This window comes from Scleropages formosus, chromosome 21 (assembly GCF_900964775.1).
Source record: "Scleropages formosus chromosome 21, fSclFor1.1, whole genome shotgun sequence".
NCBI classification, from domain to species: Eukaryota; Metazoa; Chordata; class Actinopteri; order Osteoglossiformes; family Osteoglossidae; genus Scleropages; species Scleropages formosus.
Window position 1 is genome coordinate 7870346 of NC_041826.1, and position 16351 is coordinate 7886696.

Here is a 16351-nt window from a genome sequence, read left to right on the forward strand (position 1 = left end):
ATAAATGTAAATGTTTAAGTAAATACTTATTCGATGACAGGTTAAAAAGTAACGACCCTGAGGGAACGGCAACAGCAGTCGTAACTAACACTGCCTCAAAACAATCATTACGGAAAATTTCATTTAAACTGATGGTCGACAAGAGAATGACCAAAAATGCAGAGTGTATTAATGCTGTTCTGCTACTTAAATTGCAGAGGTTAACTACGGTGGAAACAGTATCATTGCAAAATTTAAATTAAGAAAGAGACGGAGTGCCTGGTGAGACAAATCTGTGAATATTACACGTATGGAGTGTCAGAAAAACATGCAGATTTTAATATTACTGACTGGCAGTAAACATACAGATCCTTCAGGAAATTTTCACCCTTGTCAAGTAAGTACATGTGTAATGTACACTGACGTCTCACTCTTCAGGACAAACGTTGTCATGGTAACCACAGGTCAACAAATGAGTGCCTCTGACGCAACAGGCACATTAGAGCAAGCTGTCATGTGAAAGGAGCTGAAGACACTCAGTCCATACACTCCGTGTACACACCATTCCATACGGACGTAATTTGCGCAGGATTTTATCACAAGAGGAACACCGTGCTTAAACGCACCCTGCTCTACAGTAAAGCAGAGGTCCAGTGGTGCAGTGAGGTCACAAAGTGACACAGTAGCAAAGGAGTCCAGCCAATCGTCACGTCCTCTTGAACGTCTGGAGGTGGTCACCTGGACTCCATCATCTCCCAACTACAGTTCATCCTGTTAAGAAGACAACCAGTCGGGAGGAAAAAAAAAAATTAACAGCTAAAAGAAGTGTGTCCAGTATGTTTAATTCATGTGTTGTGAAGATGTTCTGCCTTCAAACGGAAGGACAGCAACGCAAATAATGCTGCGGGATTTGTACAACTCATTAAAGCGGAGGAGTGTGAGAGCAGAAAGCGTGTTTAATGAAGCCCGCTGATCCCAGTCCCGCGTCAGCTTTGGAGCAGCCCTTGGGTCTTGACGCGTCTTACTCAGAGCACCCCCGTCTAGCTAGGTGAGATTAAAAACCGTGGTAATTGCGAGGTTACATAAGAGGCTTACCTTGACTTTGGCGGATGTTCTCGGAGAACGAGCAGATAGCTGCCGGAGGTGCCGTCTCAGAGCGTCCGCCATACCGCTCGCATCTCTGCTGTTTATGGGCTCTCCCGCCTGGTCCTGCTGCGACAGGTGACACGGGTGCCGGGATTAGGGCAGCTCTGGCGGACAGATAGCACGCAGGCGGGATCCACGTGGGTGGAAAGGCTGGCGCCGCTTACCTTACTTGACCCCAGGTAGGGGTAAAAGCGTACAGTGGGGTAGCTCTTGATGCCTGCCTTCTCGCAGGCCTGCGAGTGAGTGTGACAGTCCACCTTTCCTGCTCTCACACTGCCCTTCATCATCTGTGCAGCCCAAATAACCCACACATCAGAGGGATGTCAAGGGGGTTCACCAAGGATGACAAGTAATAAGCGAGCGAAGCACAAAGATTATCGTGACAGGGGGGAAATCACTTAACATAGAGGGCAGCAGGTGGGGTAGTGGTTAGTCACCACCTGTGATGGAAAAGCAGCATTTACGTCATCCATTTTATATTTATTGCTTATTTTAACATAAGCAGTTTTAAAACCAGATTTGTTACTATCCTATTAGGTTATTATCAAATGGTTAGTACCATTTTTTCCGTTTTCTAAAAATTATTTTGTTGCGTGAGTGAGTAGGTAGTGTCGTGGTGAAAGCCACTGCTTTTTACTTGAAGGTCCCAGATTTGAACCCCACCTCCTGCTGCAGCACCCCTGTTCAACATACTTGCCCTGAACTGATATGGTAAAATGACCCTGCTGTATTAATAGGTAAATCACTGTATGCAGTTTAACACTGTAAGCTGCTTTGGAGAAAAGCATCGGCCAAATGAATAAGTGTCAACGCCACAGGGGCTGTGAAGTGAGAATCTGAAGTGAAAGACTGAACGGGTGCAGAAGAGGCTTTGAAAAGCGTTGACCTACGTGAGCGAGAAGCTCGAACTCCGGGGCAAAGTCCTGGCAGGGCTCGCACCACGGGGCAGAGAAGTCCAGCACCCAGTGCTCCTTGCCGCTGTAAACGTGCTTGCGGAGGTCCTCGGGGCTCAGATCCTCAGACGCCCGGGGCAGTGACCTGAGAAGGACACAACTCTTCCACTAAAACAGCAGTAAGTGCATCTTTTCGTCACGCCGCAGCAAGTCTTAATTCCATCTGGATGGCTCACGGTTCCGTACCAGAAGCTGGAAGGAAGAAGGAGAAGCGCTGCTTACTCTAGAGCCCAGGTTCTGAGCGAGGCGGCGTCCCGGCTCCAGCCACCGTAGCTCCTGTTCCAAAGCAGCAGAGCAGGTTCAGGAATCAGCACACGTCACATCATCGCTCCAACACCTCCCACCACACCAACCATGTACACACACTCATTAGTTATTACGCAATGTATCACTAACTTTTTTATGTCTATTTCTTGCATTTTCCATTCACTTTTGTTACATTAAACATACTTTTGGTGTTCGTTCGTACCATATGTCAGTTTCCAGAAAAACATTCCACATTCTTGAATTGAGCAAGTTTTGGTGAATTTTGGTACCAGGTTCCAAACAGCAAATATTCCAGTACCTTTTAGAATGTTATGGTACTTCATAGAATCTTCAAGTGGCTGTAAAGTACCCAACTAAAACTGACACTCTAGTGTCAGAACTAGTGGTATTTTTGTAGCTAATCATATTCAAGGCAAAATTTGACACAACTAAGAACTTTGAAAATTGTGTTGCGTTGTGTTATCTGCGCCTTTCTTCTTGTACTGACATGAAGACATCAAAGACTAGAAATCAATGGTACTGACTGGTACCGGTCCGGGTGACTGCCGCTCTGTGGGAAGAGCCGGATCTCGGGGTAGGCCTGGACGTCCTCTTGCTCACAGAAGGACTGGTACTTGCCACAGTCCACAGTGCCCACCCTGACAATGCCGCTGAACATCTGGAGACACACACAGTGACGGGTGACACAAAAAGCTGCCATCTGACTCGTGACAGCACAAACATTGACCTAGGTAGCAAACTAATGAACACAAGGGCTCGTACCCGGGCAACCTTCCTCCACTCAGGAAGCAGAGCCTGGCAGGGCCCACACCAGGGCACGTAGAAGTCCACCAGCCATGCCTCGGTGGACTCCCTGCGCTTCACCAGTTTTTGGAAGGTGTCTGGCGTTAGGGTGACCACCACAGGATTGACGAGGTGCTGCGGGGGGGGGCAGACGTGTCAGAGAAAGGAAGGCCATTTCCAGCCACTCGCAGACCATACACTACTCACAGAGTGGCCTCCTCACCTCAACGAAGTCCACAATGCCTTCGGCTGAGTGGCGGCCCTCGTACCCGTGGATGCTGGACTGGTTGAAGAGCACCATCGTGGGGTAGGAGCGGATGTTGTGCTGCAAACAGCGAACGTGGTCCTATTGAACCGCAGTGTCCCCTCCCTTATTTTACTCATCATGTCAAAGTTGCATCACAGCTGCATCTACATCATTCATCGACCATGCACTGACACCCCCCACCTCAACCCCCCCACCTCTCAGCACCGAGGATGGACAGAGGTGCCCTGCGCTAATGCGTTACAGGCAGTGGCAGCCCTGAAAGAGTTTTGAGTGCCGCGCGCTACACGCCTCCCTGTGTAATTTACACAACAATTTGCTGTCACATTCCAGAGAGCTGCGACACTCCTTGGGCTCCCGCCCAACTGTCGCCTGCTCTTTATTAGCCAAGAGTGGAGATGAGAAGCAGAGGCGTCTAACTCCACCGAGCCACGCACTCCATCTTGGAGAATTACATGTGACAGACAGCAAGAAAAGGTCCTAAACTACTGACGGTGTGAGCGTGTGCTTGTATGAAGGCTCTTGTTTGCGGGCAGCAGTCCTTCTGCAGGTAGCCCAGGTGCCTCACAGCTTCTGGGCTGTGGCTTCAGATGTGGAGCTTGCATGTCTCTCCCGTTTCCCTCCCACAGTCCAAAGATGCGTTTCAGGTGGACTGGTGACACCAAACTGCCCATAGTGTGTGATTCCCTGAGTGTCTGTGGCCACCCTGTTATGGGCTGGTGTTCCACCCAAAGTGTACCCTGCTTGATCCCCAGACAGGCTCTGGACTGCTATTGCCCTCACTCGGGCAAGTGCTTGCTGATAATGCATGGATGAACAAATGAACTGCATGCTATTATTGTTATGTTATGGACAGCCAACATTTGGTAATGGGCAACATTCCTGTTCCATTCTGATTGTGTTCCTCACCTTGCGGCAGAGCTCCTTGAGCACGGTACAGTCCAGGGTGCCGAACTTGACCTGTCCAAACAGCTGGACGGAAGCCTTTCTAAGCTCGGGGAGGAGAGTGTGACATGGAGGACAGCGCTGCGATAGAGCATCAGCCAAAATCTGGTCAGAGAGGGTTCCTGACATACCCCTCTATATACCCCCACCCCCAGGGTGCATCAACACCTCATCCACTGCTATGAATACATCCACCTACAGTCAGTGACCTATAGTAACACAGCAGTTCTTACCTGAGGAAGACTAGGCTGTGTGTGTGTGTGTGTGTTTATGTATGTATGTATGTATGTATATGTGCCTGAGGGATGGTGAGCCTCACTGGAATGAAGAATTCCACCAGCCAGGGTTCCTTCCGGTCACTGGGGAAGTGTCCTGGCCTCAGGGTTGTCACATGGGCACGGACACTGTCCTTCGCAAAGGATGCAACTTCATACAGCATGTCACCCCCTGTGCAGTCCAGCGGAAACAAGGACGTATCAGCTCTGTGCACAGACGTGAATTACATACACAGTGCCGGAAGGCCGTTTGATGAGGAGGCACTGACCATGGTAGATTTCAAACTCATTGATGCCAAGTCCCTTGAAGACCACAATGCTGGGCTCCTGGATGTAGAGGGAGCCACAGAGCTCAGCCTGTGTGATGCAGTCAACCTTCCCCACCTGAGCAGGAAGACAAAACTAACTGCACATGATGCACAGATTGAAGCCTTAGTCACTATTTTATTTACATCTGCAAGCTTTTTTTTTTTCTTTTAAATCTTGTTTAAAAGGAAACTTTTTTATTCACCAACTACTGTGACTTACTGTTCTTTATTAGTGAGTGCCGATGGCAGGTTTACCTGGATGTGCAAATCCTTCAGAAGTACTTTCAGCTTTTTGTACTTGTGAGATGCCAAGCCTGCCTGTCCAAAGGAGAAGCTGACTAGCCAGCGATGGCGAGCCACTTTATCCTAAAGCGAAGACATCCAGAAGACACTCGCTCAGCTACAGCATCTCATTGACGCCGGTGACAGTCATGCAGGTGTTCCCTCTTACTGAAAAAATGTCCTTTGTAAGTGTTTCCACATCTGGCATCCTTTGCAGCACTTCAGAGTAGATCTCCTTTGTGTCCAGGCTCTGAAGAAACTATTAAAAAATAGTCCTCTGATACAATACTTATAACACTGTCATTGTTAAAATTTAAAGGTTTTGAACTACAGAGGGCAGCCAAACATCATCAACAACAATCAAATCTTCAAAAAAACAGAGTAGCAGGTAGTAAAGCGGTTAATAAAGTGGCCTGGTAACCTGAAGGGTACCAAGAAGAGCCCCAGTACAGTATATGCGAGTCAAGAATATCTGCAGTAAAATATAACCAGCTGTACAGATGAGCAAAACTGTCACTTTTGCACCAGAAATGGATATATTTGGTGATACAATCTGCTATTATAAGACTGGATACCTCCATTCCTGGTGCAAAAGTGTGACACTCATCACTGGCAGCACATGAGGCTGGAGACCAAAGAAACCCTTTCAAAGTGGAGCCACATGCTCTTACCAGAGTGCTCTGCTTCTCTGTCTGGATGCTGGGGGAGAAGTAGGCCGTGGTGCTGGACGTCACGTCGAAGCTGGCGCACAGGTCCGGCTGCCGGGAGCAGTCCATCCAGCCCACGTTTGCGAGGCCATCCTTGGAGAACAACAAGCAACGCCAGTGAGTAAATCATCAATCCACAGCAGAATCACAACCGATCCTAAAGGAATGGCTGCTCTTAACCATTTACAATATATGTGCTATATATTGCAGTACAGCAAAAAAAGAACTTTGAATTTTAGCCATTACTAATTCATAATGGAAATTTTTTTTTTAAAAAGTTTAGTTATGTCAATTTTTGCCTTGATTATGATTAGATACAAAAATACCACTGGTTCTTCTAGAGTATCAATTTTAGTTGGATACTTTACAGCCACTGGAAGATTGTAGAAGGCACCAGAACATTCTAGAAAGCATTAGATCCTTAAAGATACTGGAACATTTGGTGCTTGGAACCCAGTGCCAAAATTTGCAAGAATTTGCTAGTTTCAAGAATGTTGAATTTTTTTTTTAAAACTGACAAAGTACAAACTGGTGCCTAAAGGATGATTAATCTAACGAAACTGAATGGAAAACATAAAAAACAGACTTAATAAAAGATCTGTTACACTGTGTAATGTGCAACACCACAAGTTACGTGTTGTTCAGCTCAGGTGATCAGCTCTGCGTCATTTCACATCCTTGCTTACCAGCATTCCAGCTAATTTCTGTCTTGCTTCTGATGACAGACAGTCTAAGAAAAAAAAGAACAATTTGTACAATGGTCTGTTAATTTTTAAACATCACATGGTTTAACACTAAACCTTTGCTCAAAGTGGTCTCATCCACTAATTATTTAATGTCAAAAACCTTCCCTTCCTGATCAATCGCATCTTACCTCCAGTCTCGGCACAAAAAGTAATGATCCAGCCGATTCCTGAAACGAAGGCTCTTTCGATCTCCCCAAAGACATTACCTAAAGGCATTCAGACAGCGCGTTTCAGTGAAGGAGTGCACATTTGTCACATGTTCCCCTTCCTCAGAAACATCTTACCTTGCCAGAGCTCTGTAACTTTATTCTTCACAAACTGCATGGTAAAGTTGGTCAAACTCTCCTTCGATCGGTCTCCCAAATACTTCTCTTCATCCTGTTGGCAGTCACCCAGCATGGCAGTTACGATGCTTCTCAGACTGATGTCAGCAACCCTACCCACCACAACGCACCCACTGTGCACCTACCATTCCAGCCTTGATCAGCAGAAATGTGGGGTAGCTGGTAATGCCTTTTCTCTTGCACACATCCCCGCTGTACCCACAGTCCACTGCCGCGACCCTCAGCAGCCCTTCCATCTCTTTGGCAAACTCCCTCCACTGCGGAACAGGACAGTCAGACCCCGGACACCACCACACTGGGCACACTGCTTGCATGCAGAAACTGGACATTTGATTCAGAACAGCTCAAGTTTTGAAATCCTGATACTGGTGATCCCCTTCTCGTTGTTCTATGGCTTCATCAAAGCATTTATGGCACTTACATTTTATTTAGTCATTTACCTGATGACTTTCTCCAAAGCGACTTACAATAAACTATTTATACAGCTGAGTAATTTTACTGGAGCAAATTTTAGGGTAAGTACCCTAAAAATCAAACCTGTGGCCTCTGGGTCAAAAGGCAGCAGCTCTAACCACTGCACAACCACTTGTCCCCCTCACTACCTCTTCTATCATACAGTTCTAAGTCAGTATGAATATCCTGCAGTGTCATTGTCACCATGTGGCAGGTGAACTAGTAACCTACACGGTAACAGGATATCAGTCTTTTATCAAACCAAAATCAATAGGATGTTTACTTAATGCTGCTATATCATGTAAATGGTAAATTAAGAATAGACATGCATGTATCATTTCACAGTTTCAGACTTTATAGTCTTCGTTATAAGAGATCTACACTATTTTTGATTTCCTCTTGGAGAAAGAAAAAAAAAGGCATTTTGTGCTTTACATTAAACTTAACCGATTAGCTAACGCAAGTGACCGAATATGTAAATGCCATACACCTGCATATTTCTTATTATTTATGGATGAATGAGGGAAGGAACAGAGGCTTGCGTGTGGGAGTTGATCGTACCGTGGGCTCCAGGTCATGGCAGTCAGCACAGTTGGGGAAGTAGAAATTCACAAACCACAGCTCTCCAGAGTTCACAGCCATGTCTAAGAAAATAACAACAATGAGCTCTTTCCCCCACCCCCAAAATGCCATTTCAACAGAATTCATATCACTTTCTGCTGTTCTACCTCAAAAATTCTGCTGGCACACGTAGGACAACAATCAATCGACCAGAGTTATGAAAAAGTGACAAGTATTGACCATCTTCTGCTGCGGGATTTCTAGCCAAGATAGAGAAAATACGCTACATTACCACAAAGCCACTACAGATTACACACTATAGTCAAGACTTCAAATTCTATCAAGAAATTTCACTTACCAAAGTCCTCTCTATCTAAAGTGATTATCTCAAGGTCATCATCATAGACACCTTTTGGAAAGGAACACAAGAGAATGCACCACAGTAATATTATAATTCATTTTTTTCCCCCTATTTTTGCCTTTTATATCATGCAAAAGAAAAAATGCATATGGTACATTTCATTTCATGTTGCATACCAAAGTCGTATCTGTAAAAATCATAGCTTCTGTATCCATCTATCTCCTGGCTATCCTGCAGTCCCTTCTCTCCATATCTGTCATACTTCCTTCTCAGATCCTCGTCCGTCAGCACCTCGTAGGCCCTGCGAACCCTCAGGAACCTGGTGTGGACACCTTCGCTCTTCTGGACAAGAGGCAAAAAACCGAAATGCCGATGTCAAGGTGAGCCTGGCAGCTCTACAAGGATTTTAACTCGTGTCCTGCTTAACGTAGATATACTCACCGGGTTCGTATCAGGGTGCGTGGCCAGAGCATGCTTTTTGAAGGCACGTCGGATCTCCCTGCTGGACGCTTCCTTGGTCACTCCCAGCAAGCCATAATAATCTTCATCGGTGGAACTGATTGCCACCAAAGAGGCGATGATGATGATCAAAGCCAACAGTGTGTTGCCACATGGCCTCTTGAAGACACGGCAGGGCTCTCGCTCTGGTGTGAAGAAAGTCATTGCGACCGTCTTCGCCTCTTGCCTGTAATTTCCAAGCAGGCAGCCGGCAGATCCACAAAGGCGGCGTTCAGCGATGAAAGCTGAGCTCCACTGGAGGCTGCCGTAAGGGAGAAAAAGCTGATATGATGAAGAATGACACTGTCAAGGGAGTCAGTGGCTCCTCTGCTACTTGATGCACAGGAATCGCCGCACACCTGGTGGCCCTGAAGAACTGGCGCCTCCCAGAGTCCGCGTGGCGCGGGTGCGATCATGAAACTCTCTCTCTCTCTCTCTCTCTCTCTCACTCACTCACTCACTCTCTCCCACACACACACACACACACACACACACACACACACACACACACACACGTGGCGCGCACCGTAATCAAACGCGGGAAGGCAAATGGTCTCTGGAAATCTGTCTCGCGCAAAATCATGAACGAAGACGACGTGCTTCACGTCAGCGATTCACTTTAGTTTCTTTCCGGAAACCTTGTTCTTGTTCACTGTTTTCTTGTACCTAAAGAAAATGGAACTAAACACTTTCGTTTAAGCACAATCAAAAACTTGCCTTTTAAAGGTATCCGTTTAAATTTCGTACTTCTAACCTGTTGACAATAACTTACCAGTTTTTTCGAGAACTCCGGGACACGACGTCATGCACAAAGCAGCCAATCACTGTTAAGAATGGCTTTCGACCAGTCTGTATGGAAGCTACGCCACACCCACAGGAGCCAGTCAATAGGAATCACAGACACAACGGACTCGAACGAAGCCATTTGCTTGCAATCTATTGGCTACTTTTAAGTACGAAAATAAAGAACTAGTGGATATTGACATTCGTGTCCTTTGGACATTTAAAAAAGTTAAAGAATTAATGTAGAACCTTACTGTCAAGTGAACTCCATAAATATCGAATAACTACTGCTAAGTAAATAACCTAACAAAAGAACCTAAATTTATCCATCGTAAATATCCAGCAGAAAAGCATAACTTTCAACTGAAACGCCGAACTACTTCAATGAGGCGGGGTCAATACACGCTACGTCATTTGTGACGTCACACGCATCCCAGAGTTCCTCAGTGCTGCCGCCTCGCACCCTATTTCCGCCACTATTTGAAAATTTGAGCAGCACTCGCGGTTACTTGAACATTTTAGATAAGCGGTGGACTTTAGTAGTATAAATATCGACGGTTCTGTAATGGAGTATCAAGGTAAGGTGTGGTTTTTGTGAGCTGAGATGAAAGTAGGTGAATTAATGCGGAATACGAGTCGCGGTGGAGTCTCTGAACAACAACGTGACTAACTTATTTTTTTTAAATTTATTTATAAATTGGAAATACAGGTTGTTGTTTTTGCTAAGTGCCTTGGAGTCAGTATCTTATTGAACACGACGTATATATTCTTCTTGCATCTATCTTACGTATTCCTAAGTTATTTAATTTCTCAGCAGCTTGTCCCCGTTTGATTTGGCTTAGACCCGTTACTTCGTAGTGCAGGTCAGAATGTGTAGTTGAGACAAGTAGGAGGACTGCTGTTCTGTGGACACACCACGTGTGTGTTTGGGTCCTCTTGGTGTATTCAGGCGAATGCAAGAAGAAGCGCAAGCGCGAGCGTGGCTTCACGCTGTGACGTAGGATGACGTCAGAGCTAAACTGCTTTCATTCCCATGTTCTTGAGTTGTTCAATGAATTAGATGTATGTATGTTTTCTGTGGTTGCACGAATAGGAGTATCACTTACCAAACTTTGTTCCTCTTTTAGTGGGATCTGAACCGATGACTCTGGGCTCACCTACTTCTCCCAAGCCCACCTCAGGTGCCCAGTTCTTGCCTGGGTTTCTTATGGGTGACCTGCCAGCTCCTGTGACCCCCCAGCCACGGGCGTTTACTGGAACTGGTGGTGGGATGGATGTCCGCTCGCCTCTTTTGGCAGGTGAGCCCAGTGATGTGATACTCTACCGTATGAATGGTGTGGTACCATTGGGCTGTCAGCGCTGTGCCCATCTGTCTGTTTTTATTGGTTTTAGTGGAGAACTTGTATCTGCAGTACTTTATGCACCATGGAAAGGATGATGGCTTCTTTTGTAGGCAACACTTTTATCGTGCAGAAACAAGAGAGAATTTCTATGCTTGTGTATTCGGCTTTTATTCTGAAACTGTATTCCAAGAGCTCCTTTCCGGTGCTGAAATAATTCCAGAAGCTCTTTGATTGGTGTGCCTTTTTAGAGTTTAACATAACATCAGTTATGACTATCAGCCCTTTCAGTGAGAAAAGAATTTACCCTCCGTATCAAATTTTACCCTCTAGTACTCTTGCAGAGAAAGGGACCCATTTTGCCAGCTGACATCTTCTAATTGGTATTGGGACAGCTGGTAGTGTAGTGATAACTACAACATAAACCTTTGAGTCAAAAGGCAGGGTCTAGCTGGTAGAGTAGTGGTTAGAGCTGCTGCCTTTGAACCTAGAGGTTGCAGGTTCAATCTCCAGCTGTAGTACCTAAATTGCTCCAGTAAAAGTACCCAGCTATATGAATGGGTCAATAATAATTGTAACATTATCATTGTAAGTCGCTTTGGAGGAAAGCATCAGCTAAATGATTAAATGTAATTGTTTGAAATGTCAAAGCAAATCCAAAATATCATCCATGCTGTGTGACATGTTTGATAAAATGCAAACAGCCAGCACTGACATATGCCTTTTCCCTGTAACTCAGCCTAAATCTTAAAATAATCAGTGATGTCATATTTTAAATTTGGTGGTTTTCCCTAAAAGCCAGTGAAACGTCAGGGACATTTCAGTTAACCACTTCTTTTCAAACCAGAAAATGAGTAAGGTGTAAGAGCTGTACCTTTCAGAACATGCTATGAGACATGTTAAGAGCTGGAGAGCTTGCTAATGAACCAAACAGCATTGGTCTCGAAAAAGGCACAGTCAGGTTAATGTGGAAATAAAGGCACTTTAGAGGTGATTTTGCCAACTATATTGCAAGAAATCAACATAGTTTCTTATAGAATTTGATGGCACACTAACGCTTTGATGTAATGTGTAGAAATGCTAGTATTGATTGACTGGTTAAGTATCTGAACCCCAGATTTTTTTAGGTGTGTCTGTTACATGGAAAAAAAATCATCCTGCTCTATAGCAGAGTGCTGCAGCTATTGTAAATCAGTTTCCCTCTTAGTGACAACTGTTATGTATGAATGGGAGCTGTGTCACAGTTTATTTCGGGTCATATTTCAGTGCAGTGAAGTATAAAGAGTGCACTGCTGCTAGATGCTTTTACTGTACTGTGTGGGGGTGGCTTTTTCATACTGATATTTGTTTTATTCAGGTGTTTGGTTCTGTTTCATAGTATTTTATGGACTTGAATGTTAACATGAGTACTTCAAAATAAAAGTTTAATAATACAGATGCGTTAATTTGTGGGTTCATGTGCTCTCCGTCAGGAGGGTCACCCCCACAGCCAGTTGTTCCCACGCCAAAGGACAAGAGCGGTGCCCCTCCAGTCAGAAGTATATATGATGAGCTCGCCAGTCCAGGGATTGGAATGTCCCCACTCAGCTCACGCAAGCAGGTAAGTGCACTAGTCCTTATTCTCAGTTCACTTTTATCCTTTTTATTCCTCTGGTGGTTGTCTTCATTTGAAATGTCTGTTTTACAGCCATTCTCAGTGACGCACACTCCCTTGTCTGGTTTAGCTGCCACACCTGGGACAAGTGAGATTTTTTTTTTTCCCCCCCACTTTCATTTTAAAATATATATAAAAAAGAAAACCTTACCTTCCTTTCCTGGAGGTATATTTGCAGAAAGCCTCTTCATATTTCTTTCTTATTCCCTTTTAACAGTGTCTAATGTCTTTAGTCCTGTAAGCATTGGGCAACAGAGGAAATCAACACTGTCGCCAGCACAAGCCGATCCGTTCTACACTCAAGGAGAAGCTTTGTCCTCTGAGGACCAGCTGGATGACACATGGGTCACTGTTTTTGGGTATTTTACAATGCTTTTCTGTTGTAGGTAGAAATGTCCTTGGCTTCACATGAATAATGACCCAGAGAGGATTTGACTCAGCCTGAGTGTTTGCTTCTTTCATTTGCTTTGTAGGTTTCCCCCTGCGTCTGCTTCCTACATCCTCCTGCAGTTCGCTCAGTATGGAAATATATTAAAGCATGTGGTAAGAGCTGCTCTCGCTCAAGGATACCTGTACAGAAGAGAAATGGTGTTATGTAATAATGCCATTTGAGCAAGTGGAAGGTGTTCTCAGAAGTACAAGGATATAAAGTTTGACTGTGTCTTTACACATTTGAAAAAATGTATGTGCACATATGTTTGGCATAGGTTATTTTGCTGGGTACCTCAACATATTTTTCTACAGTATGTCACAGCCTTTTTTAAAACGTTTGTTTTATTTACTCTTCTACTTGGCCTGTTCTCCTTCCTGGTTGTTTCACATTAAGTTCCAACTGGCCGTTTTTCTGGCCTTCTCTCCGCAAACAGATGTCAAACACTGGCAACTGGATGCACATTCAGTATCAGTCTAAACTTCAGGCAAGGAAGGCACTCAGTAAAGATGGGAAAATCTTTGGAGAGGCCATCATGATTGGAGTGAAACCGTGCATAGATAAGGTGAGCTGTTTTTCCACACATAATGACCCACATTCTTTAGTCCAGTGCCTAAAACAGGAATGCTGATGACATCCTTTGTAAGGGCTAATGTGAATGTCTTTAAAGTCTAAAGCTTGGATGTTTCTAAGGGGAAATGGCATTTTTAGCTAATTAGTTCCTCTGTACTTATTGGACTTTTCCTTAAATAGATAAAACCAGCAGAGTAGTGAATAGGTGGATTTGTTTGTCCTGCAGCAGTTTTAAGAGGCAATTTTCTGCCACCTTCCCCTCCCCTGTCAGAATGTGATGGAGGGTGCAGATAAAGCGTCTACCTCCTCCAGCTCTGTGTTTACCCCTCCGGTGAAGGCACCTGGCACACCCAACCACCCTGTCTCCACACCCCGGTCAGCCATGAGGCCCCTGAGTGCAGCCTACAAGGCCTCCAGCAGCGACTATCAGGTACAACTGGGGTTTCTGAAGGCATAAGGTTAGCAGAGCAGTGCGCATGCACACAGGTTTAAGTGTCATCTAGTTATACGAATACACAGTAAGAATCAACTTTGAACACACAGGAGTCAGATGATGCAACTGCTGATTGGACTTTGTAATGCTGCTTATTGCCAAGAACAAAGACTGACTGGGCAGAGGGGACTTAACCTGATTTATTGGTCATGGCAAATACAGACTTATTAGCATTAAACTGGCATAAGAGTGGATAGTTGATGAATTTGTTGGTAATACAGCGGTCTTGTTTTTGAACAGGTGATACCTGACAAGCAGACACCCAGGAAAGATGACAGCTTTGTCACGAAAGCTATGGAGTATGTGTTTGGGTGGTGACGTGCCTTGTGCTTCAGTGTTACAGTAACAAAGCAGTAAACTGAAAAACAATCCTCAAAGCCTACTCATCTGACTCAGCACTCCTGGTTCAGCTTTTACATTCAGATATTCTTCACTAGGTTTTTAATACAGAAATGAAATGGTAATAATTTGCACTTTATGTTGTGGATGATTGTTTGGGTTTCATGCACTTGGTAGTACAGGGGTTTAGGAAATAGCTCCTTGTATGGCTGATGGCAAAAGAGTATTAGAGTGAAAGGCAATGGTGGGAAAATGACACTATATTTATGTGTGGTGAGGTGGTGACTTTTTTGCTGATCTGTAGGTTTTTATGAAGCCTTGTCAGTTTTAGAAAACAGTAATATTGGAAATGAAACCTTATCCTTCCATATCAGTGTGCTGCGGTTCTGAAATCGAGACGTAAGGACTACTGCTGTTTGTGGCCTGATAAAGTCAGTCAGTATTTTAAACTTTGTTTCTCTGAATTCAATTTTTAAATTCCTAACACATTGCTTTCAAGGTTTTCTACATGTTTTTGGTTTTGTTTTAAATGACAACTGAAGTATGTGTATATGTCTTTTTAATGGGGTTCTGCCCATTCTAAGGGGAAATAGAATTATCTTTGAAGTCTTATTTTTGTGTAATAAATACTATATACAGTCAACATGAGACATTGTTTATTTTGCTGCCGTACCATAGATGTCAGTGAAACATTTACCCTCGCTTCTGTTACAGTACCAGTATGCAGGGCTTAAATAACTCATCCAGCTCAGGCCCTATCCCGCAACAGCCGCAGCCCATGTCCACACCCTTTCTCAGACAGGCTGTCAAAAGCCACTGATCCACAGATAATGTGCAACGTGCAGGAGGCCCGGATTTGTTTCTGTAGTTATGGAGAACCACTGAGGTTTACAGTCATGGATTACCTTAGGAAATTTGAAATGCATAACTTCTGCATTGTGTTTTTGCTCTGAATTACTGTATTCATTGCCAGTATTTTAGTATACTAAAAATTGTTTAAGAACAATGTGTCCAACATTCTGTCTTGGTGTTGTATTCTTTCGCAACAGACTTGAATGGCTTAAAAATATTCAGTGGTATGTAGTTGTGCTAGATTACAAACTGCCCTTTTTCCTTATGTTGGTTAACAATTCTTTTGATATAGTAGCTCTTTCAGGACTGTCTTTGTTCTAAGCCAAGGATTTGGTGTGTGTGTGTGTGTGTGTGTGTGTGTGTGTGTGTGTGTGTGTGTGTTTAGCAAATCTCAGAAGCATTGTAATAAACTTGTCTCGGTTGTGCAATTATCAGAAATTGGATAAAATTGCAGGGGTTGGTAACTGGAAAAAGGACCATTTTGGTTATGGCTACCCATCTAGCTTCTGTCATTATGAAGTGGGGTTCAGGCGTCTATATTAGTCTACATGTCTGTAGTGTCAGCGGTGAAGACAATATGTCTACATTTCTCATGCGTCGAAGCATATGAATTCTGTTTGGTTGGTTTTCTTCTTCCTAGTAGAATGGTCTCTGTACACATACTGTATGTAGATTGCGAGGACTGTTTGAGCGAGTTAAACAGGACCACATATTGGAGGTTTGAGCAGGGAAATGAAATGAAGGCATCCAAAGTAAGCCCCTGGCTCATCTCTAAAATCCCCCACAGCGGACTCTTGATGAACCCGTTGCTGAAGGTCACAGTGGCCCGGCCACTTGAGACTGATGAGGAGAGCTAGAGGAGGTCAGTGGCACATGGTGCGTGTGCTGGGCACTGCGTGTCGACCTGTTCGCTGTCTGGAGGGGAGCTTTGGATGTAATACGTCTTGATTGTCTGTTTTCTCCTAGGCGCACTGCTTCCAAAAACCTGGAAGCCAATGTTTGTGAGCTTGTTAC

The 16351-nt window shown here is 44.4% G+C and overlaps 2 protein-coding genes across 8 annotated transcripts; one reads left to right on the plus strand and one right to left on the minus strand.

Annotated features, from left to right (window-relative positions):
• Positions 1-216: 216 nt before the first annotated feature.
• dnajc10 (DnaJ (Hsp40) homolog, subfamily C, member 10) lies at positions 217-10011 on the minus strand. Of its 6 annotated transcripts, none has more exons than XM_018728821.2 (23): positions 9646-10011; positions 8817-9135; positions 8552-8717; positions 8373-8423; positions 8015-8097; positions 7126-7257; positions 6941-7034; positions 6785-6862; positions 6597-6640; positions 5875-6003; positions 5373-5462; positions 5177-5287; positions 4883-4997; positions 4658-4785; positions 4303-4419; positions 3352-3453; positions 3108-3263; positions 2870-3003; positions 2301-2354; positions 2016-2163; positions 1290-1412; positions 1075-1191; positions 217-750 (listed from the first exon to the last, which is right to left on the minus strand). In XM_018728821.2, exons 2-23 carry the CDS (start codon positions 9036-9038, stop codon positions 739-741), a joined length of 2406 nt encoding a protein of 801 aa, XP_018584337.1. In that variant the 5' UTR covers positions 9039-9135; positions 9646-10011; the 3' UTR covers positions 217-738. The 6 variants fall into 6 exon arrangements, with proteins under 6 accessions (XP_018584337.1, XP_018584339.1, XP_018584338.1 ...); XM_018728823.2 differs by having other exon boundaries at positions 2876-3003; positions 9400-9657; XM_018728822.2 differs by having other exon boundaries at positions 1075-1188; positions 9400-9657.
• Positions 10012-10095: 84 nt separating this feature from the next.
• On the plus strand, positions 10096-15652 carry nup35 (nucleoporin 35). Of its 2 annotated transcripts, none has more exons than XM_018728889.1 (9): positions 10096-10234; positions 10784-10954; positions 12469-12596; positions 12684-12738; positions 12868-13009; positions 13124-13193; positions 13517-13645; positions 13966-14083; positions 14387-15652. In XM_018728889.1, exons 1-9 carry the CDS (start codon positions 10222-10224, stop codon positions 14395-14397), a joined length of 837 nt encoding a protein of 278 aa, XP_018584405.1. In that variant the 5' UTR covers positions 10096-10221; the 3' UTR covers positions 14398-15652. The 2 variants fall into 2 exon arrangements, with proteins under 2 accessions (XP_018584405.1, XP_018584404.1); XM_018728888.1 differs by having other exon boundaries at positions 13925-14083; positions 14387-15649.
• Positions 15653-16351: the final 699 nt, after the last annotated feature.